The sequence below is a fragment of the Pelophylax lessonae genome, assembly GCF_965119305.1.
Source record: "Pelophylax lessonae genome assembly, chromosome: 6".
Taxonomy (NCBI): domain Eukaryota; kingdom Metazoa; phylum Chordata; class Amphibia; order Anura; family Ranidae; genus Pelophylax; species Pelophylax lessonae.
In genome coordinates this window covers 259,785,503-259,811,773 of record NC_138773.1, presented here as the reverse complement: position 1 = coordinate 259,811,773, position 26,271 = coordinate 259,785,503, and the positions used below count along the sequence as shown (strand labels likewise).

The following is a 26,271-nucleotide window of genomic DNA, read 5'->3' as shown; positions in this document are numbered from 1 at the left end:
TACAAAGTGCCTTATGCACTGTGGCATTAGAAGAATTGGATCTCTCTGACTTCAATCTAACCAGACTGTCTGTTACTCTATAAATTCCTCTAATACCGTTCTATGGAAAGCAGTAGGTTTAAAGAGCACACCAAACGCTTAAGATATCTTCTTTATTAACTTCAACTTTTCTTCATAGATAACAGTGACACTTTTGCAGCAGACAGTCCATGTACAACATGTGCTGAATACAGTATAACAAATGGTGGATATATTTCTCTCTCTATTGCTGTTTGAGTTTGTTTGCTTGGGTTTGGTTTTGAGTTGTTAGAGTTGTTTGGGTTTGTTCGATAGTTTGAATTCAATATAACTTTTGAAGTTTGATAGTTTGTTTGTTTGTTTGATTTCGTGATCGAGTTTGTTTGTTTGGTGGAACTACAAGTGAACACATAACTAGTTCAGTATACAGCTCTAATCACATTACTAACAATAGGAACATGTATAACTGTTAATTACCTATTTTTGGCCACTTGCTTCCATAAAACTGCTCTGTGGATCTGTGTGTCTATTCAGTTCTCTTGCTCTGTAGTGGAATGAGAAGGTTGGCTGAAAGCATGAGGCTTCAGAGACAAAAAATGGGTGTAAGGCTGGCTGTGATTGGCCAAGACTGTTGCTGAGTGTGAGATTGGCTGTGACTGGCCACAAACTCCTTATGGGTAATAAAGTTTAACTCTGTGCTTTCTGGTTTCAACTCTGCTGTGTCTGAGCTTACCTTACATGCATACAAATGAATCTTACAGGCATATTTTTCCTTTGCTTCTGTGAACACAATATACAATTGTTATATGACATCCAAACATGAAATCACAGTAAATAACTCTGCTTTTGTCTCTCACATATAAACATATGCACTGTATTGAGGTTATTAACAGGTCTAGCTGTATATACATGTAGGTCATATTAGCAACCTAGGACAGGTTCTAGCTGGCCAGCTACATGGCAGTTTTCCAACTTTTTAGTCCCTAACAGTGTTGTTACTCACTCTGTCCTCTCATGCTCCTGTGCCTCCAGGAAAGCCTCCTCCTTTGTGTTGGAAAAGGAACCTTCCAACACCCGAGCCCCGGCCCAAGGCAGGACACCCCCATCCCCAGACTAGGGGGTACCCCTCAGGGCCACCAACAGCCTGCTCAGCACTGAATCTCCATCTTCCACCTGTCTGCCCCTGCTGGCAAGGCCTATGTCTATTTATGGAGTGGTCTCAGTCCCCTGCCAGCCTGTGGTTTCAGTCCCCTGCCAGGATCACTGCACAAGCGTAAGGTCTGACAATGGGTTCAAGGATTTCTTCTCGATATTTATTGGCAGTCAGGGTGCCATTTTCTAGCTTGTAGAGGTCTGTGTGTCCCTCCATAGATATGCCTCCCCAGACCATCACTCAAACTCACCACCAAACTGTCATGCTGAACGATGTTACAGGCAGAATAAAATTCTCCATGACTTCTCCAGACCCTTTCAAATCTGTCACATGTGCTCAGGGTGAACCTGCTGTCATCTGTGAAAAGCACAGGGTGCCAGTGGCGGACCTGCCAATTCTGGTGTTCAATGGCAAATGTCAATTGAGCTCCACGGTGCTGGGTAGTGAGCACAGGACACTGACCAGACCAATATCCCAGGAGTTTAAGAGTTTATAATCTTATTAAAAAGTGTTCCTTTAATTTTTTTGAGCAGTGAATATATAATGGTGCAAAATTAGGCACATGTGAAGAAATGCTGTAAAGTAAGAGTAAGCGTGCTTTCAAAAATATATATATCTATTACTTGCATCAATTTACACAATGCAAAGTGAGTGAACAGAAGAAAGCAGGAAAACCTGTACTTACAAGAACTGACACTGTTTTGAAGGCAAAGGAGGGTCATACCAAATATTGATTTGATTTAGATTTCTCATTTACTCATTTACTTTACATTTCCATTTTGTTATTTGATACAAATAAGCTAGTAACACTTCCATTTCTGAAGGCGTTCCTACATTCACAGATTTTTTCACACGTGCCTAAAACCTGTGAACGGTAGCGTGTGTGTGTGTATATGTATGTATATATATATATATATATATATATATATATATATATATATACAGTATATAATTAGTGTATTTATTAGAAATCCACTATTGCTTTCTGTTATGCTTGACACGATTAACCTGTATTAAGATATCCATGTTGTCATTACACCCTCACAAAAACATGACTGCTGAGAAGCAAAGGCTCATTTATGACCAACAAATAAACCAGTAGGGAATGCCCTACCTCATTACCCCCCGCATGAATAATGAGCATGATTGAACATGACTGAAATTGGAGGTATAACAGCCCAGGTAATACCTGCGACTAGCAGAGGCCACGAAAAGCGTGTCAACTAATTCTGGTGACTTCAAATGAAAATCTTCCCATAGTGGGGAGAGGCCCATTAAATGAAGGAATCACCAGTGATCCAAATTAGCACTAGGGAAGAACCTGAAATCAAAACATATAGAAAAAAAACAAGATCAATCTCATCTACCTAACCGCAGTGCCCCAGCATAGCCTTTTTCTAGAGCTTAATGTCCATCCCTTCACCTTTTGCCATTGTATTTATTCCTAGTGTAGACAAGTTAATCTATCTGTGTTATGTGATGCCATGCTTCCAGCAGTCAAGGCTCTCTTTTCCTAAAATGGAGTTCAGGAGGCCTTCAATTAAAGAGGTAATAAACCGCAAAAAGAATGGTTTATCCTATAATGACACACTTACCTGCACACGAGCCTTCAGTGCAGCGCTGTCATGGCTTCCCCAGCACTTTCATCTTCACCTGGTCTTCTAGGTTAGCAGGCTCCGGTCGTTTGAATGGCCAATGCCGCGTCACTTCCACGCATGTGCTCAGGATACCCTGCTGCCGCAAGGCACTCTGCATTCAATGGCATACTGTGTGCCCTGAATGCAGAGCATCACTGCAAATGTATGAGTGATGTCATCGGATATTGCGGATGTGAATATCTCCTGAACAGTGCATGTTTAGGAGACATTTTTTGTACCAACAGGTAAGCTTGACTGTAAGTTTATCTGTATGTACAAGTCAATATAGAGACTTTACTACCATGTTGATGCTTGTCCAATCATTTTAACCACCTTGGCGGTATTCCCGAGCGTGACTCGGGGTGGATTTTTCATTGTAGGAGCGGTAACCCCGAGTCACGCTCAGGGTGGATGTGCAGAGAGCGCAGCGGTGTTCTCTTACCTTCTCCTGGCGATCCAGCGATGATCTCTCATTGCTGAGATCGCCAGCCGAGAGTCCCGCCGCTCCTCCAACCTCCGTCGGTCTGATCACTTCCTAGTTCCGTTCCCTGCAGCAGCAATGCTGCATGGGAGCGGAACTAGGGAGGGAAATTCAGAAAAAAAAAAAAACGTTGCACAAAACACAAAACACATTTTATATTATATAATCAATAATATAATTTTATTATATATATATTATATATTAAATAATAAAATAATATTATTGATTCGATTATAATTCACGCGTTTGTGTTTCAAATTTATCACATCCGGGATGTCTACTAGACTCTTGTTTTGGTCAGGTTTAAGTCAGTAATTACTAAGAACTGAAGGCCTATAATACATAACGCCAAATTTCCATGAAAACAATTGTACCGCTTTTGGTATGTAATTCCTGACATAATCATACCGCCAGGGAGGTTAATGTCACAATCCTGGTGAGAGCAGCATGCAGATTAGAAATTAATATAATATATCAATAGTTACATTGCTGCAAGTTGGACCAATGCAACTATGTATAAATATCCATACCTGGAATTCTTCTTTAATTGTTTTATTTTGGACAACCAAACAGTTTCAGCAAAAAAGTGTACTTATGTACTGTCAGAAAAAAGTGTAATTGTGTATGTCAATCTGATTTATTCTTATTATGAGAGTGCAGATATGGGTGCTTAGATATTTCACTGTCCATTTATACTTTGCTATATCTACAGTTCAGATTCTCCTCTTGCTCTGAGAACTGCATGATGATATTCGGCAGCATCGCTGCTATAATCCATGGTGCAGCCCAGCCTTGCATGTTATTGGTCTTCGGTGTGATGATCGACACTTTTATATTGTACGATATTGAGTTGCAAGAATTGCGAGACCCAAACAAGACTTGTATAAACAATACTATCTTTTGGATAAATGGATCCATTTTTGAAAATGAAAATAAGACACTAGGCTGCGGGTGAGAAAACATTACAATTACAAATTGTTTTAATATGTGCCTGCTAAAACTTTTACATATTTTTACAATATTATAAGTGAAACTGAATCATGTCACTGTGTTTTCTGGCAGCATGCTGGATATTGAATCGGAAATGACGAGATTTGCAAGCTATTATGCAGGGATTGGATGTTCTGTCCTACTTTTGGGATACGTACAAGTAAGTTCAGATTTTAATTTTAGCTTATTGTTTACTACAGCTCACAGTGACCTTAACGAAGCCCTGCATATTTTGGCGGTCAGTGGAGAAGCTTTGCTTATATTGTGGAGAAGGGCCCCATTACATTGGTCATTATTAAAAAGGTGCCCCCTTACATCGTTGGTCTATGTGGAAGGACTCCTCTACATTAGCCATCTTGTGCCTGGACAGTGAAAGGAGAAGCACCACACCGATTAGCTCAATTCTCTGTCACTCTGCCCTATCCTCCGATCAAGATATTTATTGCTCTGCAACACATCTGATTTGCTGTTTGTGCTTCTTCTTCCTTCCCTTATCAGAGCTCTGCTGTAGAAATCGTACAGTAGAATGCAAAAGGCTAATACAAAGTCAAAATCAGGTAGTTGCTGAAATGGTGCTTGTGTTTTAAAAATACATTTTATGATGTATTAATGAATATAGAGTGACATTAATTTCTGCTTTTATATCTGCCTAAAGTTCAGTTTTAAGTTTAAAGAGGTTTTTAAGTCATAAAGATTATTTAGTGTTGTATATAAACTATACTTTCCTTTAATACCTCTTAATCTCACCATCTCTTTCCCATAGATCAGTTGCTGGGTCACTGCTGCAGCCCGGCAGATCCAGAGAATAAGGAAGCTCTATTTCCGCAAAGTGATGAGAATGGAGATTGGTTGGTTTGATTGCACATCTGTTGGAGAGCTGAACACCAGAATGTCTGAGTAAGCCATTTTGTTTGATGTAACTCTAATAGGCGTGATATTAAGGTGGTCATACACTGGCCATACTATCAGATGACTCACTGACAAAGACAGACAGGACATCTTTCCATCCTCATACAAGATGTTAGTACTATGTGGCGAGGTGCAGCATGGACTAAACGCTCAGAGTCTCAGAACTTTTAATAAAATTAAGTTTAGTAATTCACAACAAGCCCGGCGGGAAGGCGCCTGACCGGGAACAATCACAGAATACAACAACTATGTGTAGCAGAGCAGGATTCAGATGAGCCAACAACATTTGTCTTGAGATGTTAAATGGGGCCTGGCCAGTCTGTACCCATATGGGGAGGTCTCCAGGAAGGATGGCAGGTCCCTATCCTTTTCCTACTCATCTGGAACCTCTACCAAATGCTAATTACTGTCCCTGTCAGGTGGGTGACCTGACCCTACACTACCCACATGTGAAATGCATGCCAAGGTTGGAGCCAGGGCCTTAAATAGGCTCTTCCTGACCCAAGGTGGCTGCAGGAGTCACGTGGGGTGGCAGGATCCAATTGGGTAGCTTCCCCAGTGATGCAGGAATCCATAGAGGAACCTATTCCCCCTAAATCCCCCTACAACTGTAATGTCATTGCGGTCGAGCGCCACTTACAGTGGCAAATAGTTAAATCTTTAAGCCTTTCTCTTGGTTGTAATCAGATTTTCTAGTTTATTGGAATATTTTTCATAATTCAGATGTCTTATGCTATAATCAACATATTCAAATTTCTATTATTTACATTTACCCTAATGCCTTATGCTAAATATTATATTCTTATTTGTTAACACATCATTCATAGTAAGCTACACACCAGAAATCATGCAGAGAGAGAGAAAGCTGCCTTATCTTGGTGGCAATGTCAGCTGGTCTAAATCAAAATCTCTGTATACTCATGTAACAAAATTCATTTCTTCACTATTTTTACATTTTCATAAATCTAATATATGACCTCTTTTTTGTTGTCTCAGTGATATAAACAAAATTAATGATGCCATTGCTGACCAAGTTGGGATATTCATCCAGAGATTCACCACATTTCTAGCTGGCTTCTTATTAGGATTTGTCAATGGCTGGAAGTTGACCTTGGTTATCATCGCTGTAAGCCCACTGATTGGAATAGGAGCTGCTCTTATGGCATTGGTAAGAAGCCTTTAATCAGGTAGTAATCATGAAGTCTTCATTGTCCTCAATGATATTTATGCACATTCTGAATTTGTCTGCTTTTTCCAAGGCTGTTGCAAAATTGACAGGAAGGGAATTGATGGCATATGCTAAGGCCGGGGCGGTTGCTGATGAAGTTCTGTCTGGTATTAGAACTGTTGCAGCTTTTGGTGGCGAGTTAAAAGAAGTTGATAGGTTTGTCATTTATTATTTATTCATATGTTCAGTAAATGCTATATAAAGATGCAATGGTAATTTTTTTCTTGCAACTTTCAAAAATAGTTTTCTAATAAATTTTAATGGCAAAGAAAACTTTTGTGTTCCTAGCATTGTAAATTTTGTTTAAAGCCCAGTTCCAGTCTCTACAACTTGCATGTTTTTTTTTCTTTATATTTTTTCCTAATTATTTTTTATAAATGTCTTCTGGCCAGTAATGTGCAAACATTGTCCTCTTTGCCTCTTTGTCCAACTCTGGATGGTCCTTACTGATGCAGAATATTGTTAACATGATGATGTCAGCACTATGCCACTGCATAGTTCAATTACGAGTGCAAGGTCATGTGGCAACGTACCCCCAGCAGGTGGGTCTCTGGCGCCCTGCATTAACAGGCAGTTACTTGAATAATGCTTTACAACATCTATCTCAAAAGAGAAACTGGTGGTGGGTCGCTGGGCAATATATATATAATATATAGCAGGTAAAATAAGTATTGAACACATCATCATTTTTCTAGGTAAATATATTTCTAAAGGTGCTATTGACATGAAATTTTCACCACATGTCAGTAACAACCCATGCAATCCATATATATAAATATACCAAAACAAATAAGTTCAAGAAATTAAGTTATGTGTAATAAAATTGAATGATACAGGAAAAAGGATTGAACATGCTAACTGAAATCTACCTAATACTTTGTACAAAATCGTTTGTTAGTAATGACATCTTTAAAATGCCTCTTGTATGGAGAAACCAGCCGCAAGGTCTTAACCACTTAACCCCACGGAAGATTTTACCCCCTTCCTGACCAGGGCCTATTTTGCGATTCGGCACTGCGTGAATTTCACGGACAATTGCACGGTCATGCGACGCTGTACCTAAACGAATTTGAAGTCCTTTTTTTCCCACAAACAGAGCTTTCTTTTGGTGGTATTTGATCACCTGTACGATTTTTTGATCATGCGCTATAAACAAAAAAAGAGCGTCAATTTTGCAAAAATAACAATATTTTTCAAATTTTTTTATATGAAATTCCCCCCCCAAAAAAATGTAAAAATCAAAATTTTTTAACATTTTAGGCCAATTTGTTTTATGCTACATATGTTTGGTAAAAAAAAATCGCAAAAAGCATATTTTGATTGGTTTGCGCAAAAGTTATTGCGTTTACAAACTAAGGGAACGATTTTTGTCATCTTTGTTGTTGGTAATGAGACACCTTTTTATAAGCCATCAGTTGAGACTTAACCAGCTGATATTAATTTGCACTGACAAGGGGTAGGATTGCCTTTTAATTAGTGATATATTTCAGCTGGCATCTTGGCTTTCCATGCCTTTTTGCACTTCCCTTTCTTTTTTTACTTTTTCCCTGTGTCATTCCATTTTATTACACATACCTTAATTTCTGAACGTATTTATTTTGGTTTCTTTGTATGTATGGATTGCATGTGTTGTTACCAACATGTGGTGAAATTTTATGTCAATAGCACCTTTAGAAATACGTTTACCTATAAAAATAGTGATGTGTCCAATACTTATTTTACCCACTGTCTATACAGAAAATATATAAGAAATTATAATGTTAGACCTCATAGTCAGTACCTTTTAGCAAAGCAGAAGTCCCTCAGATATTCTTGGGCGGTTATTAATATACTGCTATTACATATTCAAGCACTGTTACCTTAGTGTAACCTTAGTGCTGAACAACCTGGCTGTCCTAATTCACAAATGTCCTGTGGTTATGGAGTATGTGTGATGCGTTTTAAGGTTGTGTTTTGTTTCTTTTCCCACAGGTATGACAAGAACCTTGTTTATGCTCAGCGTTGGGGAATAAGAAAAGGTATTATTATGGGATTCTTCACTGGATACATGTGGTTTATCATATTCCTCTGCTATGCTTTGGCATTTTGGTATGGATCCCAGCTGGTCCTTGATGACGAAGAGTATTCACCTGGAAACCTGTTACAGGTAAGGATGTATCCTCTGTGGAAGTCTATATAGTCTAAAAAAAACCTGACCTAGATTGTATTTGTAGAACATAACTAGGGTATTAAAGATGAATTTTTCTTCCACACTGCCTGACCTCCAGTCCACCACTCTTCAATACTTAAGTAACCCGCACAATACATAAATTAGAGGTTAATGGCTATCACATCTTTTTTTTTTTTTTTTTTTTTTAAACAAAATGTATAAATAATAGAATTTGAGTCAATGCAATAGAAATAGAAATGGTGCCCAAACATCCCTGTAGCAATTTCTGCTTAAAATAGTATTTGCATAAACCTATAAGGTAGGCCTCCAGCCAAACAACTCTGACTCAGAGACTATTGTACCAAAAGCAGCACATACTATAAATGAACCCCAATTCACTGTTACTGAACCATACAAAATAAGGTGAGCTGTACCTATGATGGGTCCTTATCAATTTATATTTTATCATAGTGAACACTTTCAAGGACCTTGTACCCTGCCAGCTGCTCTAACTATCCAAAGCATACCTGTAACAGTCCACAGCAGAATGACAATAACCATAAAAAAAAAACTTACAGTGTTGAGAGGGGTGGTATGTTTTACTTACCCCAGCTATATTCTGACTCCATATTTTCTTTTAACAGTAAAACTTGTATTTGCCAACCCTCCTTTTAACCTGTAGGCCCTATGTCTACGTGTCTCCTTCTTTACTTTAGGTATAATGTTCTAATTTCTTGGTGTCTTTCTCCTTGACATTAAGTTTGTTTTACTTCTTCTAAAAGTAGAAAATGCTCACTTAGCAATGTGAATATTATTAACCACTTAAGCCCTGGAAGATTTTACCCCCTTCCTGACCAGGGCCTATTTTGCGATTCGGCACTGCGTGACTTTAACGGACAATTGCGCGGTCGTGCGACGCTGTACCTAAACTAATTTGACGTCCTTTTTTTCCCACAAACAGAGCTTTCTTTTGGTGGTATTTGATCACCTGTGCAATTTTTTGATCATGCGATATAAACAAAAAAATAGCATCAATTTTGCAAAAATAACAATATTTTTCAGATTTTTTATATGAAATTCCCCCAAAAAAATGTAAAAATCAAAATTTTTTAACATTTTCAGCCAATTTGTTTTATGCTACATATGTTTGGTAAAAAAAAATTGCAAAAAGCGTATTTTGATTGGTTTGCACAAAAGTTATCACGTTTACTAACAAAGGGAAAGATTTTTGTCATTTTTATTGTTTTTTTTTTAACGCGTAATGGCGGCGATCTGCAATTTTTTTTGCGGTACTGCAACATTATTGCGGCGGACAGATCGGACCCTTGACTGACATTTTTGACACTTTTGGGGTTACCAGTGATATTACTACAGTAATCAGTGCTATAAATATACACTGGCAGTGAAGGGGTTAACTTGTTTTGAGAGGGAGGGGCTATGTGTGTCCCTAGGGGCGTGATTCTAACGGTGATTGGCTGTGGCTTGAGGTGTAGGAACAGTGATCAACAGTCCTACATAGTAGAACCGTATGATCACTATTTGTACACAGGGGAGAATGACAGGCGGCTTGTTTACATTAGCCGCCTGCCTTTCTCCCTCTCCACTGACGATCACGAGTGACCGGCGGACGATCGGGTCCGCCGGTCACACGCGTGGGGGGGTTCCGTGACCGCGCGGGAGCGGGATCGCGCCTCCGGCGGCACGCGCTCGCTCCAGAGACCCTCACAGGCTAGCGACGCAGTACTACGTTGCTTTGCCTGTGAGGGGCTGACCGCCGCAGTAAATAGTCGTGCGGTGGTCGGCAAGCGGTTAAGCTATGTTTAGTTTGCATACACGCATGCAAGGGAAAATACAGCATTGCTTGAACTTGATTGATGAAGTGAGCACATCTTCACCTTAGTCATCAAAGCAGTTATAATCAACCTGTATCTGTTGCACTTACATTTCAGGACTACAAATTCCCTCTTACAGCCTACTTCTGCTGGCTGACACAACTTGGTGAAGTCAGGTTGCAGGCAGGTGGAGGCTACAGTATATCCTCCAACGTGAAGGTGGCACTGTGTTGTTTCTTTAGGTTGAAAGGAGCTCATTAAGAACTAATTGTCCCCTGCTATGGGCTCCAGGTAGCCACCTTGAGGAGGACGACATATTTTATTGGATACTGAAACCCTGTGAGATTTGGGCAGCCATCTTGACACAGAATTATATAAATAGGAGTTTTTGCGTTATTCAATGTGCCTGCTGTTTGGGAGTAAGATAGGTACAGGGCCCCACTGGATAGTGAGAGAGCATGAGTAGCATTAGAGAGACTTTGTTTCAGCTTGAAAGGACATCACGTATGTTTTGGTTTCAGGTTTAAAGAGCAGCTGTACCTTTTAGTATAATTAATCCCCCCCCCACCCCCCTAAATGCAGGCTACCTGGTAAAATATAAACCTTCCTCCCCATTCTGGCCAAATTTACTATGTGGCCTGCAGCCTGCCCAGTACCGCACAGGCTTTGCAATGAAAACATCCAAGCCAAGTCTTTTAGAGGTCACCATGAGTATGGTTTCATACCACCCAATTTTTTTGAGATTAGAACGAGGGACACCTATTACCAAAACGTATGTAGGCATAGATCACACAACCCCTGCCACGTCCCTTTTAAAGGGGAATTATACAAAAATAAGGATTAGTTAAATCCACAAATGTTTTTTTGACTACTACTATATATATATATACTACCTTTCTACTGACTTTTGAAATTTACAAATGCAGCAATTTAGAGATTGGATGAAAGGTTTAGCACCGGGAAACACGTTTTGAAAGATAAAAAGCGCATTTTATATACAGCTGTATACATTAGACCAAAATGAGGAACAAACGAGGAGGAAAGCGGGACAGAGGGACTTTGTTCCAAATCAGAAACAGTCCCTCAAAATCAGAGACAGTCGGGAGCTATGTGGTTTATCTATAGGAATGAATGAGCCGGGGTGCACATGCGCAATGAAAAGGGCTTTCTGAGGGGAGATTTACATTGCAAAGGTTGACAACACAGGGTAGGGCTTCATAGTGAATATTGGAAGGAAGGTAAGTATTTGTACCAGACAGGCTGCATTCAGGGTGATAGGGGAATTAATCAAAAGGCAACTGTGTTAGGGTATGGTTGCCCTTAAAGGGTAAATGTATAACATTAGCAAAGAGTTAATATTTCCTAGATAGCATTAGAATTTCTTCCTGAGTATTTTTAAGGCTCAAAGCTGCTCTATACTTATCTCATAGTAAAATGCTGATAAGAATTCATATGCTCCAGGACTTACTACATATGTTAAGTAGACCTTTTCCCACAGGATTACTTGTAGAAGTTCTTTCTCTGTATATTATGTTTTCCTACTTTGAAAATATAACTTTCATTGTCCCACCTAATTTAAATAACTCCACTGTCATCTAATTTTAGCTAAACTTTAAATATATATTGATGTTCTACTCATTTCCACATATTTAATGGTGTTGCTTAATTACCCTGGCCAGCCAAGCTTTGTGCAGAAGTTCTGGGATTGGAAATGTAAAAACCTTGCTCAAGGTCGCATCTTAAGTCGATGGTAATTAATATTGCACACACAAAGGCATGACTGTAGGCACTGCAACCCATGCAAGATTGATTTATTCACTCTGAAATTGGTTTCAGCGGTTACAGAGAATAAATGAAATGTGTTCTTCAGGTAGGGATCCAGTCATTCAGATAAGTTAATACACTTTAAAGGAGAATAATACTTTTTCATGTGTTTTGAATATACATGTAAAAGTAATCAGCTCAATGCGAATATTCTTATGAATATGCTTAAAAAAAAGTTTTCTGTTTAGCTTGTAAATATATGTGCAAATTGCCATGTTATACATTTACTTTACCACTTGGTTGTGGTTCGTTGAACATTATCTATTTTACTAATACAGGACAGTGTCTGTCTTAGTTCAGTGGACTCTGCAGTCTTCAGCGGTGTGAAAGTTCCATAATGCTTCTGGTAGCTAAAGACCATGTGATCTTTGTCTAGACTTTGGGCCATACAAGGGAGCTCGGGAGCAGCACATTTTTACTATTACATATAGAATAAAGTACTTTTTTACTCAAAGTAATGTGATTTGGTTCTCTTGACATGTGCTTTGTTGATTTATGGGAAGTGCACATAACTGCTCTTCTTAGAGTGTTGTTAAATGACCCCCTAAGTAGTGTGTTTGGCTAACTTTTCAGTCTTATGGTCTGGTTCTTAGTGTATAGTGAATTAAAAAAAATATTGGGCATCAGTAATTTGTTACCTTTTATTACTGAACTTAATTCTAGGAGAGAAGGTTTAAAGGTACAGGAAACCCAAATATAGCACAAAAATAGGACAGGTATTCCGATAGCAGTAGTAGTGGGCACTTTAGGAGCATCCATTGGGTAACTGTAGTCTGTCCCAAGGTCCTAAGGTGTGCTCTCTTGACCCTCTAATAGCAGCCAAAGATACCATAACCTGTGGACAATGAGCAATTCTTACAATGCCCAGCAGTATCTTCTACTCTGCTCTCCTGCGACAATCTTCAGCTAGGAAATTCTTTATAGATGTTCTTTCCACGCAAACATTTTTTAGCCCAGCTCCCTGTGAGTATACGCACTCCACCATGGCAGCTAATGCTCTGGGTCTCCAGCACTTGTGCCAGGCTGAGTAAAGCCCACATTGAAATTCTTCTAGCAGACGTTCTCTGCAGGCAGAAGCCTTGGAGGTGAAGAACATTCTGGAAAGATCCTTTCAAATTATATATTTATCCTCCCCTTAAACCATTTTTCTCAACAAAGACCTCATGGTTAGGCTGGGTCACATAATGAATTCATAATTCAGCGATTGTCCTGCCCACTTAAAATACTGTAACCTCCTCAACCATAACAGGCAGAAGTAATCAAAATAATGAGAAAATTAGAAAAAAAAAACAGCAAGGTCCAGAAAAAGCGAACAAATGCTCAAGTTGATTACAGCCTAGCTGAAAAACACACTAAAATGTAATTAGAGACACTCCTGTTTAGGGAAGGGTCCCTACATGTGCATTTTACTGACATGTCCGTTTTACACTTGTTGTCCTTGCTGCTGCAGCTTACAATGAGATTTACACAAATTGATAAATATTCGTTGGGAACTTTTATCCTGACGGAAGATTTAGTTCACACTTGTTAACTATACTGATAATCACAGAAGACACAATGGTAGGACTGCACTGCTCCAAGTCCCAAGTATGTTTCTCCGGTCCCACTCCGCTGTAGGTTATGCACTCATTCCTCCTCCTCTCCTTCCTAGGTGATGCCACTCTACGAGTTTCACCCCCATTGGACTTATTTGGGGTGTTTTTCATTTTTCTATAGTGATAAGCAGTCAAATTTTAAGTATGGATTTTATTTATCCTAGGTATTTTTTGGTGTCCTGGTGGGTGCTTTGAATCTTGGACAAGCATCTCCCTGCTTACAAGCCTTCGCCTCTGGACGTGGAGCTGCAACAAACATTTTTGAGACCATCGACAATGTAAGCTACCATGAGATAAGATAACTGTCAAGTATATTAAGTAAGGCAATGATCAAACTGACACATGCAGTAATCCATGCAATAAATCCAAATGGTGCTTTTACTAGCCTAAGTAAAGTCTGTTTGTTTTGTTTTAACACCACATCTTAGGAGAAAAGAATAATGTACTAATTGCATTGATCAGGATTTTATGCCATCATCCATGACAATTATATTGTTAAAACATGATTCTTATTTACATATATTATCAAAGAATTGCACAAAAATACCATAAAATATAAATGTAGCAGACTATTGTTTCTGCTAATAGTACCACAGCTGTATACAAAAAATGGTGTTCACATACATTTACCATATACCTTACAGTGTGTGTGTGTGTATATATATATATATATATATATATATATATATATATATATATATATATATATCCCAGAAGGAAGCCTCTTCTAAAGATGATGCACAAGAAAGCCCACAAACAGTTTGCTAAAGACAAGCAGACTAAGGACATGGATTACTGGAACCATGTCCTGTGGTCTGATGAGACCAAGATAAACTTATTTTTTTCAGATGGTGTCAAGCGTGTGTGGCGGCAACCAGGTGAGGAGTACAAAGTGTACAAAGTGTGTCTTGCCTACAGTCAAACATGGTGGTGGGAGTGTCATGGTCTGGGGCTGCATGAGTGCTGCCAGCACTGGAGAGCTACAGTTCGTTGAGGGAACCTTGAATTCCAACATGTACTGTGACATACTGAAGCAGAGCATGATCCCCTCCATTTTGAGACTGGGCCGCAGGGCAGTATTTCAACCTGATAATGACCCCAAACCCACCTCCAAGATGACCACTGCCTTGCTAAAGAAGCTGAGGGTAAAGGTGATGGACTGGCCAAGCATGTCTCCAGACCTAAACCCTATTGAGCATCTGTGGGGCATCCTCAAATGGAAGATGGAGGAGCGCAAGGTCTCTAACATCCACCAGCTCCGTGATGTCGTCATGGAGGAATGGAAGAGGACTCCAGTGGCAACCTGTGAAGCTCTGGTGAACTCCATGCCCAAAAGGGTTAAGGCAGTGCTGGAAAATAATGGTGGCCACACAAAATATTGACACTTTGTGGCCAATTTGAACGTTTCCACTTAGGGGTGTATTCACTTTTGTTGCCACCGGTGTGTTGGGTTATTTTGCGGGGACAGCAAATTTACACTGTTATACAAGCTGTATACTCACTACTTTACATTGTAGCAAAGTGTCATTTCTTCAGTGTTGTCACAGGAAAATATATAATAAAATATACAAAAATCTGATGGGTGTACTCACTTTTGTGAGATACTGTATATACAGGCACACACACTCTTAAAAATAATTGTAAACTTGCTTTCCTATTAAAAACTGACCAGACTAAGCAGGAAAACACACCATAGTCAGTTCTCTAGCTATGCTTGGAACTCAGCCTGCTCTCCTCCAATGATCAGACTTGCCCTGACGTGCCCCGCTGCGCAGCCATTCACTAGGAAGGTCAGTGTGCTGCTGTTTCTCCTCCCTCAGCTCTTTTGCAGCTAAGAACAGAGATTATGTGATCACTTAGAAAATCTCTTATTTTATATCTATACACAAATGTTTTGCATTGAATTTATATTTTAAACTGCATGGGTTGTTTTACAAGGTGATCATTTACAATCACTTCAAAGCATCTTCTCTGTTTTTAATCTGTTTTCCTCTATGCTCTAAGAAAGTTGATGTTATTTATTTTTTATATTTTGGTGTTTTATGACCTCCAAAATAGTCCCATGGGCAATTGGTTTTGACTTATTTGCATGTGCAGCTCAGTGTAATTTCTACAGGGGATTGCGAACAGGCAGATAAGTGAGTTTTATTGCAGAAGAGACCTGTCTGTTCGTAGTTTCTTTCTTTTCAGTCTTTGTTCCACTTTAAGTCTTGCAACTACATGCCAGACGGCGCTGAGACTGGTTTGTGTCATGAGTTTCACAATTTTTTTACTGCCGTTCGCCTCATGAAGAGTTTCAGACTGGTGGTTATTTTGTTCGTTAAAAAGCACTTTTTCCTTCTCAATATAAAACACAAGATTTACAGTTGTGATTTCCAGACTAGAATCAATTTTATGCTGAAATATAGCAAAAGGCCAGGTAAACCCAATAGGATCATTTTCGTAAGTGCACTTCTATTCTGCCCATAGACATATGGCCAATTTTACACATTGCAGAATTTTCTAAACTACATCTCATACAGTGCGTGTAGTGACTTCCAATTTCCTTCAAACGTTCATGCAGCTCCCTTAAAGGGGAACTAGAATGGTGGGCATATTTTATTACATTTTTATTTATAATTTATATATATATATATATATATATATATATATATATATATATATATATATATATATTAGTTATATAAAACCTTTGTTTTACAAAAACACTTTTAATACAGGGTACAGAGTTAATACAAGTGTGTACACACGATTCACAGAGCACTAAGGAGGAGTGGAATGATTTTAGCTAAACTGATTTCAGCACAAAATGTACTCTCAACTCCAATATTTTTTAAAATATTTCTATAAAAAAAAAAAAAAACATAAGATAATGGGACTAATCACAGGCTTTTTTGACACAAGAACTGATCCAAGATCATTGCAAGAGGCTTCTTTAACCCTTTAGGAGCCATTAAAGCCTACTTCCCTTTTAAAAAACACATATTTAGGCTCCTTTCACACAGGCGATCCGATCAGGTCCACCTGTCAGTTTTGTCAGGCGGACCTGATTGGACCATCCAGTCTCTTCTATGAAGCTGCGGATGTCAGCAGACACATATCCACTGCCACCTGCCACCATCCAATCCGATATTGTCCACCAAAAACAGACCGATGGTGGTCCTATTCCCCATCGGTCTGGTGGATCGCATGGCATCAGATGGAAATGGACAGGCGGTTCATTTCCATCCGATTGGCCCATAGAGAAGAGCGGGACTGTGCCCATGTCTGCTCTCCATAGCTGAGGGGATACAGACCTGTCATTTGCCGGCTCAACGGGGATCAGCAAAAAGATCTTTCCCTGAGCAAGCGGATTCTGCTTCACGGAGGCACCTGTGTGAAAAGGGCCTAAGGTAAATCCCAACTGAATTACATTTATTTTTTTAAAGCATTTCTTTTTAATGCTTATTTAAAGGAGTTGTAAAGTCTCAAGGTTTTTCACCTTAATGCATTCTATGCATTAGGGTGAAAAACCTTCTTGGTTGCAGCTGCCCCTCAAGACCCCTGTTATTCTTACCTGAACCTGAACGTTCCAGTGACGAGCATGAGCCCAGCAGCTCCAGCTGCTGTCTCGGGTGCTCATTGGATAGATTGATGGCAGCAGGAGCCATTGGCTCACGTTACTGTCAATCAAATCCAGAGACATGAGAGCGGGGGGCAGGGCAAAGTACTGCTGTCAGTGTCAATGGACGCAGCAGCAGGACTCGGGAGCGCGCCCGCACAGGTGCCCCCATGGGAAGCGGCTCTCCGTGGTGGCATCCGATGAAGAGGAGGAGCCAGAAGTGGTGGCGGGGCACCCTAAATGATCAGGATCAGAGCTGCTCTGTGCAAAAACGAGCGTTTACAATCACTTTAACCTATGCTGTATATTGGTGGAGCTGATCTCCTGCAGCCACTTCCTGTCTACATGCATAAAAGTACTGCCTACAGTGCAAACCACTATATTGCAATGCCACTGTGATGAATAAAGCTGTATTAAAATGTCTCTTGTGACATTTCAATAAAGTTCTGTGAAAGAAGCTAACAGTTTGATAAACCGAAATTGGCACCAGAATGAGCTCTTAAAGTCATAAAAGTTCATCATGTAAAATGTCTGCTTTGTTGCAGGAGCCAAAAATTGACTGCATGTCTGAAGAGGGCCATAAATTGGATAAAGTCAAGGGAGAAATTGAATTTCACAATATTACCTTCCACTACCCATCCAGACCAGAGGTTAAGGTAAGATGCAACACTCAGCAATGGCATCGGTCAGTATAATGAGCATATGCTAGTCCCACATCATGCATTGCATGAGCGGAGTATATCCACTGTGCATTTAAGGATGAACTGCTCCATAGTTCCGGCAGCTACAGAGGTCAGAGATGGCTTGCTTTATAGTTTAGTCATTACTTGAATGTCCCTGGCTCCACTGCACATCTGGGTTAATCCTGGAAAAGCATACAGAGAGCACTGATGGGGAAAAGGGAACAGCCATTTTATTTATCAAACATGTATTTATGATTAAGCAGATATATTAGATGTATATTTTGTGATAAGTCATATTGTATAACAGCTGTTGTCTTCAAAAGCCATTTATACCTCCTGTTGTCTCGTTCTGCTGTTGCTGTTCTGTTGTTATCTCGACCTTTCAAGACCTGTCCAGTTGTTTATTGCCCTACTGAAAGTAACAAGCCTTTGTGAACAACTATTCCGCATATCAAAGGATGTTACCAAAGACTCATATGTGACTTTAATGAAACTAGATAGCTAGGTTCCACCCACTTTAGAATGTATAAAACTGTATTAGAAACCCTAGCCAGATAGAGCAATGTTTACTAAGCCAACAGAATGTAATGTGATTGACTTGCTCTCCAAACATGTCTTCCTATCTACATGTTTGTCTAAATAAATATAATTTTCAATCTGGCTTCAACAGTCAAAATGTTACTGAAACCCGTGAGTTTTGGGGTTACCCTTACAGCACTGAACCCAGGGTTTCAGTTTTTATTGCAAGCTGCATTTCATCAATGCAACCTGTTCGTGAGTAATTTGGTGATTTGGTTTCTTTTCTAAAGCAGGAAAAATATTTACAAAAATACCCAATGCAGCTTACTGCCTATGGCATCCAGAAAGGCTAATATAGTAAATTATTAAATAAAACAAGAAAAATAAGAAGTATAATTGCAGCACTAATGACTAAAGTGCTCAAAAACACACATTTGTGAGTAAAATATTATCCCACATTCCTATCCAATGCTTACAAATAGTGTATAAATACATACAATAAACAAATCCTTAAAGCGGAATTTCACCATAACACCCCTCCTCCCCATTTTTTTTTTTTTTTTTTTTACCCTCGCTTACCCTGGATTTTGCACATTTCAGAATGTTCGGGAAGGTGTATTTGCAAACAGGACTTTTAGAAATTGTTACAACTGCCTTTTAGACACTTTTTTGGTATGGGAACTGTGAACTATATCATTCATTGTTTACAATTTTAGTGTGGATTACTTTTTAGGCATATGTTTATTGTATTATTTATACACTATTTGTAAGCACTGGATAAGAATAGGGGTTTTTTATTTTGCTCATAAAGGTGTAAGGCCTCTTTTGCATGGGCTGGACTCCACTTAACTCTGGTTTGCTCAGCAGGGGATTTGTCCGCTGATCCCCTGCTGAGCGGAGCACAGTGGGCGGATAACAGGTCCATGTCCACTAAGTTAATACAGAGCGGACACGGACACAGCCCACTCTGCTCTATGGGCATGCAGATTTAAACATACTTGTGTCTATTTACACCCCAACGCCCTCTAATCTGATCCAACCAGAGGGAGGAGAACGGATCCCATCCAATTGTTTTTGCCGTAATGGATTGGAGATAGGCAGGTGTAAATGGGCAAAATTTTGTTTACATCTGCTGCTCTATAGAGGAAAATAGAGGCTCTGATTGGGCCAGCCTAAAAATCAAACATGCTAACCCGATTGGATCTCTCATGTGAAATGGGCCTAAGTGGCTTATACTTGCCAATTATTTACATAAGATCATTAGAAGATTTTAATGGTTGTGGCAGAGTGACTTTTACCTTTTTTGAACACATTGTTGTTCCAAAGTAGCACTTTCATTTTTTTATTACTTTAGTCATTAGTACTGGGAATTGTAGTGATATAGGCCTTTACACAATATACTGTATTTTCTGGCGTATAAGACTACTTTTGAACCTCAAAAAAATCCCCCAGAAATGGGGGGTCGTCTTATACACCAAGTATAATATTTCCAAGGTAACCTAAGTATAAGTATTACTGGTAGATGTAATCTCTCAAGACGCTGGCTGTGTGGGAATCCTGTACCGGTATACCGTATGTACCGTAGCTTCGGCTACATACAGTATACCGCGCTGAGCCAATCAGGGAGAGCGATGTATTCCATTATTGAATGCAAAGCCTGCTCGGATTGCCGGAGTAACATCAGCCCGCCTCTCTGACTCTGCCAATGCGAGCACTCTTTGCATTCAATAATAGAATACATCGCTCACTGTGATTGGCTCAGCGCGATATACTGTATGTAGCCGAAGCTATGGTACATACGGTATACCGGTACAGGATTCCCCCACAGCCAGCGTCTTGAGATTACATCTACTGGTAATACTTATACTTAGGGTACCTTGGAAATATTATACTCGGATATTATGAGAGATTACATGTATTACAGTACTTGGGGTACCTTGGAGATCTATGACAAATCTGATGTTTTTCAATGGTGTTGCCTTGCTTTGGAAGGGGGGTAGTCTTATACGGCGAGTATAGCCCAAAACCTATGTTTTAACTTGAAAATTAGGGGGTCGTCTTATACGCCCAGTCGTTTTATACGCCGGAAAATACGGTATATACAGGTGTATATTGTTTTATTATTATAGTAAAGTGCCTGTGCTAAATTCAGTAGATCTATTCATCAGAGACCCACTGAGTCCCCTGATTCCAAACTGCTTTGGAAGTTTGGATCTGGTTAGCAGTATAATTGCACAACACAGGCCCATCTATGCATGCTCATATTTCTTAAGACTTTGCTAAGGCTAACCACTGTCTGCCTGGAACTAGTGGTCAGGAACCAACAAGCATGGTTTCTAATCATGTGATTACTATAACAGCCAATCGTAGTAATGGCATGGAGTTTGTTTGTAAACAAACCTACCGGCAGCAGTTGTCGCTATACATAACCGTGTGCAGAAAAAAGGTGAAAAAACTTGATTAGCAACTTCTAAGTGTAAGGTAACTTTAAAATAGTCATAAAGTTATTAAAAAAAGTTAAGCAATGCATCCCAAAGCTCCTAAATTCAGTTTGGGCATTTGGGTTTACATTTTCTCTGGTTTCGACAATATTAAGCAACACATGAGATGATTTTAATGCTCTTCTGAACTGTATAAGCTGCAAATTATTGTACTGACACTAAATAATTATTTTCTTAAGGTGATTGACAAGTGATTTACCTTTTTTTCCCCCCAGATTTTAAACAAATTAAACATGATTGTTAAATCGGGTGAAACAACAGCCTTTGTAGGACCCAGTGGAGCTGGAAAGAGTACAACAATTCAACTTATTCAACGCTTTTATGACCCAGATGAAGGCATGGTGAGTAGACTGGATATCTTTTTCAGTGGCCTGGACTTTTTTTTATTTGCCTGAATATTTAAATGCAGATTTGACCAATCTACTAGATGTTCAGTAAATCTATGAGTCCAATAATTAATCCTCAAAATTTACAAGAGAACCGCTGAAGTCAATGGAGCAGGATTTCTGCACTCAGTTCCTCCATCCCAGGTACCTTCTCTGTGTTTAAAAGTTAGAAGACTGGAAGGCTGGAAAGTCACTGCTGGGAGGGGGAAGCATGATGATTAGAGCTGCTGAAAGTGCTTCTACTGTACAGGTTGAGGATGGATTACTCCATCCTCCATTTAAATGTCATCAGTCTGGTTGCACTTGCCCTTTAACTCCCAATTGCAGAGAAAGGATTAGGTACTCTGTTAGATTTTCAAGTTTTCTTTGACACCTCTTTTGGAGATTTTGCTTCACTACCTGTCAGAAAAGGAAACCTCACTTATGGAGACACAGAGGAAAAAAATACATTTTGAGTAGAGAAAGCGAAGGTTGAAACATTTTTTTCATCTGTCTATGACTTCCCATCCTGCTGACCACTGCATCCCCTATTCTTATATAGGTGTCACAGGAAAGAACAGGAAGGGGAGATATAATTTCCCCAGTGTGAGCAGAGACAGAAATAAAAACTAGATTTTAAAGTTCAGGTTAGGTTGCCTCACCCTCATCATTTTGTTGCTACTTTTAAACTTCCAGGTCACTCTGGATGGGCACGACGTACGCTCTCTGAATATCCAGTGGCTGCGCTCTCTGATTGGTATTGTAGAGCAAGAACCTGTTTTATTTTCAACAACTATTGCGGAAAACATTCGCTATGGTAAAGACAGTGCAACCATGGAAGAAATCATCACAGCAGCCAAAGAAGCAAATGCCTACAACTTTATCATGGATCTACCTCAGGTATGTGTGCTTTTAAAGCCTGTCTAAAATATATATAGGTTTATGAGATAGTTTTGCAAATTGGTACTAGTGAGACCCTCTTAGTGGTACATTGATACACCACTGTAACTGTCCACACAGGGGTTTTTGCTAGCACTACTTCATCAGGGGACTGCCAAGTAGCAGTGAAATGGACAGGTATGCCAGCAGTTCTTAAAAAAAAAAAAGAACCAACTTTAATAGGTTCATTTGTCAATGGAGTAGCCATTGTGTTTTGAGGGCTCTCCAGTCTCTATTCTCTAGGACGTGTAATTGCCAAATAAAAGACTAGATAGTTCACTGGGATGGTACGGGATATCGACCTCCCTTGGACCCATTCTCCCATTCTCCTTTCTATTTGGACTGGTGGACAACTCCCCGGGGGCCTCCTCTAAACCCAAACTCAAGTCCCACTTGTCTCTCATATGCCGCCACAAGGCGTGGATCTCTACTTGTTTGATAATCGCCAGGAGGACCATCCTGAGGTCATGGATACACGCATCTCCCCCTACCAATGATGATGTCAGATCAGATCTTGATATTCTTTTCAGAAGGGAACAGCTGGACGTGATCATCTATAACTCTCCCCCTCTAAGATTCCAAGCCAAATGGGACCTCTATATCAGTACATTCCCCCACTCAGGGGTGACCCCCTTACCCCCCCAGTTGGCATATTCACGTCCGCCCAGGACCTTTCCCAACAATACCTCCCCACTGGTATAAACCCCCCACTAAACGATACACTACTCTGATGCCTAAATTGTTATTGTTATTATGATGTCCGCTTTTCTGTTGACCCCCCTTGATGGGAGAGGGGTCAATGGGTATTTACAATCTATAACTACGTTTTTATGATACTACCCCTCATCTCATGCCCTTCCTACCCCCTTCCTACCCCCACCCCTTCCCCTTCCCTGCCCCCGCTCCCCATCTCCCTCCCCTCCTCCCCTTCTTCTCCCCCCTCCCTCTCCCACTACCTACCTTCTTCCTATTGTTTTACCCATTCCTCACCCTCCCCCCCAAGATTTCTGGAGGGATTGCCCTCTCTCTAGTGCTCAACTTCATATGTTAAAGTTTTATACTATATTTTATTTTGTTACTATACCTGTTAAACTTAAATAAAATATTTTTGAAAAAAAAAAAAAACACTCTAATAACGTGTAGAAAGGCTCTCTCAGGGTATCGATGAGATAGTCCTGGCTCCAGGATAAATTCTAGCTAGAGCTTGTCACTTCTTGGACATCTTTTTTTGCATCACTACTGCAATGATCTGCTAGATTTACCTTTTTTTACAGAAATTTGGCCCCACTACAAGCCTGCAAATTATTCCTTACATGAGTGTATAGCGCTTAACCAGTTTTTTTGAAATGCAGTGTCGATGTAAGTCCTGATTTTCCTTTAAGCTGCCCCTTGTGGGGCAGGGTCCCTCTTTAACCTCTGCAGGGCAACTGGGAATACCATTATTCACAAGGTAAAACGGGGTGGGGGCATTAAGGTAAAGGGAAATGTCAGTGAAGTGCATATTAGTTCTGTATACTGTGCAACAGATCTTTTTATGTACCTCCTTCTGGATGGTCACTCCACAAAGTTTGGTATCTGTCTGGCTTATCATCTATTCTCTGCTTGATACTCTCTTCATCTCTTTGCATGAAAGTTTGTTTATATAACACTAGACATTAAAGGGATTGTATAGGCAGAAGGTTTTTTTTTTTTATCTTAATGCATTCCATATTTGTCCAGCGATGTTGCAGGAGTGTCTCAGCTGCCCTGGACTCCCCTCCTCATTGGCTGAGACAGCAGTGTGGTGCGAATGGCTCCCGCTGCTGTCAATCAAAGTCAGTCACCCAATCAGGAAAGAAAGGAGGTGGGGCTGGGTCACAGCTCCGTGTCTAAATGGACACAGGGAGCTTTGACTCGGCTCGGTGCCCCCATAGCAAAGTGCATTCCTGTGGGGGCACTCAACAGAAGGGAGGGGCCAGGAGCACAGAAGAGGGACCAGAGAAAAGGAGGATCCGGGCCACTCTGTGCAAAACCAACTGCACAGAGCAGGTAAGTATAACATGTTTGTTATTTCAAAAAAAAAAAAATGGGACTTTACAATCACTTTAAATAATGCCATGGTACGTCCCTTTCAAAGTTTTAAGACTGTTGGAATAAATACCATTTTCATTTGAAGATCAGTCAATGCCTAAAGTGGAACTTCACTCTCCCAATCAACATTGATTATCTTTAATCCTCATGCTGCTAGCATTGGTAAATATATAAGAAAGTATATCATATTTACTTGTTTTAAACTTTTTTTCTACATTTCTTCAGTTACTTCCTGTTTTTTTGTCTAGGCAAATTATGTCATACATCCAAGGAGTCTTCAGTAGGGGAGGAGAGGAGGAGGGGTTTTCTCAGCTAAGCACACTCTCCTGCATGCATGCTAAGTGTTTGTTACCCCAACACTTTATATTCCTGATATGTGGCTGCTGTGCTATGTACTTGTATGAGAAAGTATTCTGTTGTCTTTGTATTGGTTCCTTTATTTGAAATCCCTGTTATTCCTGCTAGTCCCCTTGCTTCCCTATTACAAACTGACTACACTAAGCAGGAGAGCACATTGTGGTCAGTTCTAAAGCTATGCCGAGAACTCAGTATGCTCTCCTCTGATGATCAGACTTGTGCTGACATGTCCCCACTACACAGCCATTCACTGGGAAGTCTATTATACTGCTGCTTCTCCTCACCCCAGCTCTTATACAGCTGAGAACAGAGAGAATGCGATTACTTACAGAAAAGGGAAAAAGTATTTAAAATATTTTTTATATCTATACAAAAATGTTTTGCCTTTAATTTCTATTTTAATCTGAATGTTTTACAAGGTGATGGTTTACAAACACTTTAAGCTAAGAGCAGATGGATTCCAGGAAGTAAATGCTACATGAATCACCTGCCCTAACTCAAGATGGTGGCCATGGCCAGAAATGCTTTTTCAAAGTGATTTCTCAATAAAATAAAGTACAGGCAGTCCCCGGGTTACAAACATCCGACTTACAAACGACTTACAAACAACTCCTACTTACACACGGAGGGAGACAACAGGAAGTAAGAGGAAATCTACTCCTAGGAAAGACTGTAAGAGTTATCATGGGAAAAAGATGTCTCCACTAAAGCTTTATCACCAATCCTTGTTGCCACAACAACCCCAAATTTTCAAAATCCATTTGAAAGTGAAGTAAAATCTTCTAAACAGAGACATAGACAGCAAATCAAATGTTACAGGGGTGTTAACCCTTCCCTATGCTATACAAAAAATGTAAAAATGATTTTTTTGGCTGCAGCTACACTTAAAAAATGTACCTGTTCTGACTTACATACAAATACATACGAATTAAGAACAAACCTACAGACCCTATCTAGTTTGTAACCCGGGGACCGCCTGTATAGAGACATGGGTGGATGGGAGAGTTTGCTTTGAATATTAAAAATTAATTAAATATAATTTTTTGGTTTGTGGTGCTCAGGTGCAGTGAGCATTGTTGTAAACTGTGTTCCCACATAATTTCCTCAGGGGTATTGGGGAGTATTTAACTGGCGTGATGTAGAATTCTCATACCACAGACATCTCCTTCTCTCAGATCCCCCAGTCTGTGTTCCTCCAGGAAAGGAAACTCACTTCTCATTCACGTGGTGGTGAGGCCTAGTTGGCTAGTGGAGCCTCGCAGCTCCAGGTAACTGGTCTTTCTCTGGCTCCCCCAACAGCACTCCAGCTTTACTCCACAACCAGTGTCCTTTCTCTAGAATGGAGTAAGATTTTCTGCAATCCCAGCATAGAACCTCCTTACACACTATAGTAAAGGGAAAGGGATCAAATATGCATCTA

The 26,271-nt window shown here is 39.9% G+C and overlaps 1 protein-coding gene across 1 annotated transcript in view; it reads left to right on the top strand.

Moving 5' to 3' along the window:
• LOC309557376 (bile salt export pump-like) overlaps positions 1–26,271 on the top strand; it is a 110,874-nt gene that overhangs the window by 27,333 nt on the left and 57,270 nt on the right. Inside the window, exons 6-15 of the mRNA XM_082260067.1 lie at positions 4,002–4,240; positions 4,352–4,439; positions 5,043–5,176; positions 6,185–6,356; positions 6,448–6,572; positions 8,388–8,562; positions 13,981–14,094; positions 17,963–18,073; positions 21,336–21,461; positions 22,182–22,385. Coding sequence (XP_082116193.1) covers positions 4,002–4,240; positions 4,352–4,439; positions 5,043–5,176; positions 6,185–6,356; positions 6,448–6,572; positions 8,388–8,562; positions 13,981–14,094; positions 17,963–18,073; positions 21,336–21,461; positions 22,182–22,385 — 1,488 coding nt within the window. The remainder of the gene's footprint in view (positions 1–4,001; positions 4,241–4,351; positions 4,440–5,042; positions 5,177–6,184; positions 6,357–6,447; positions 6,573–8,387; positions 8,563–13,980; positions 14,095–17,962; positions 18,074–21,335; positions 21,462–22,181; positions 22,386–26,271) is intronic.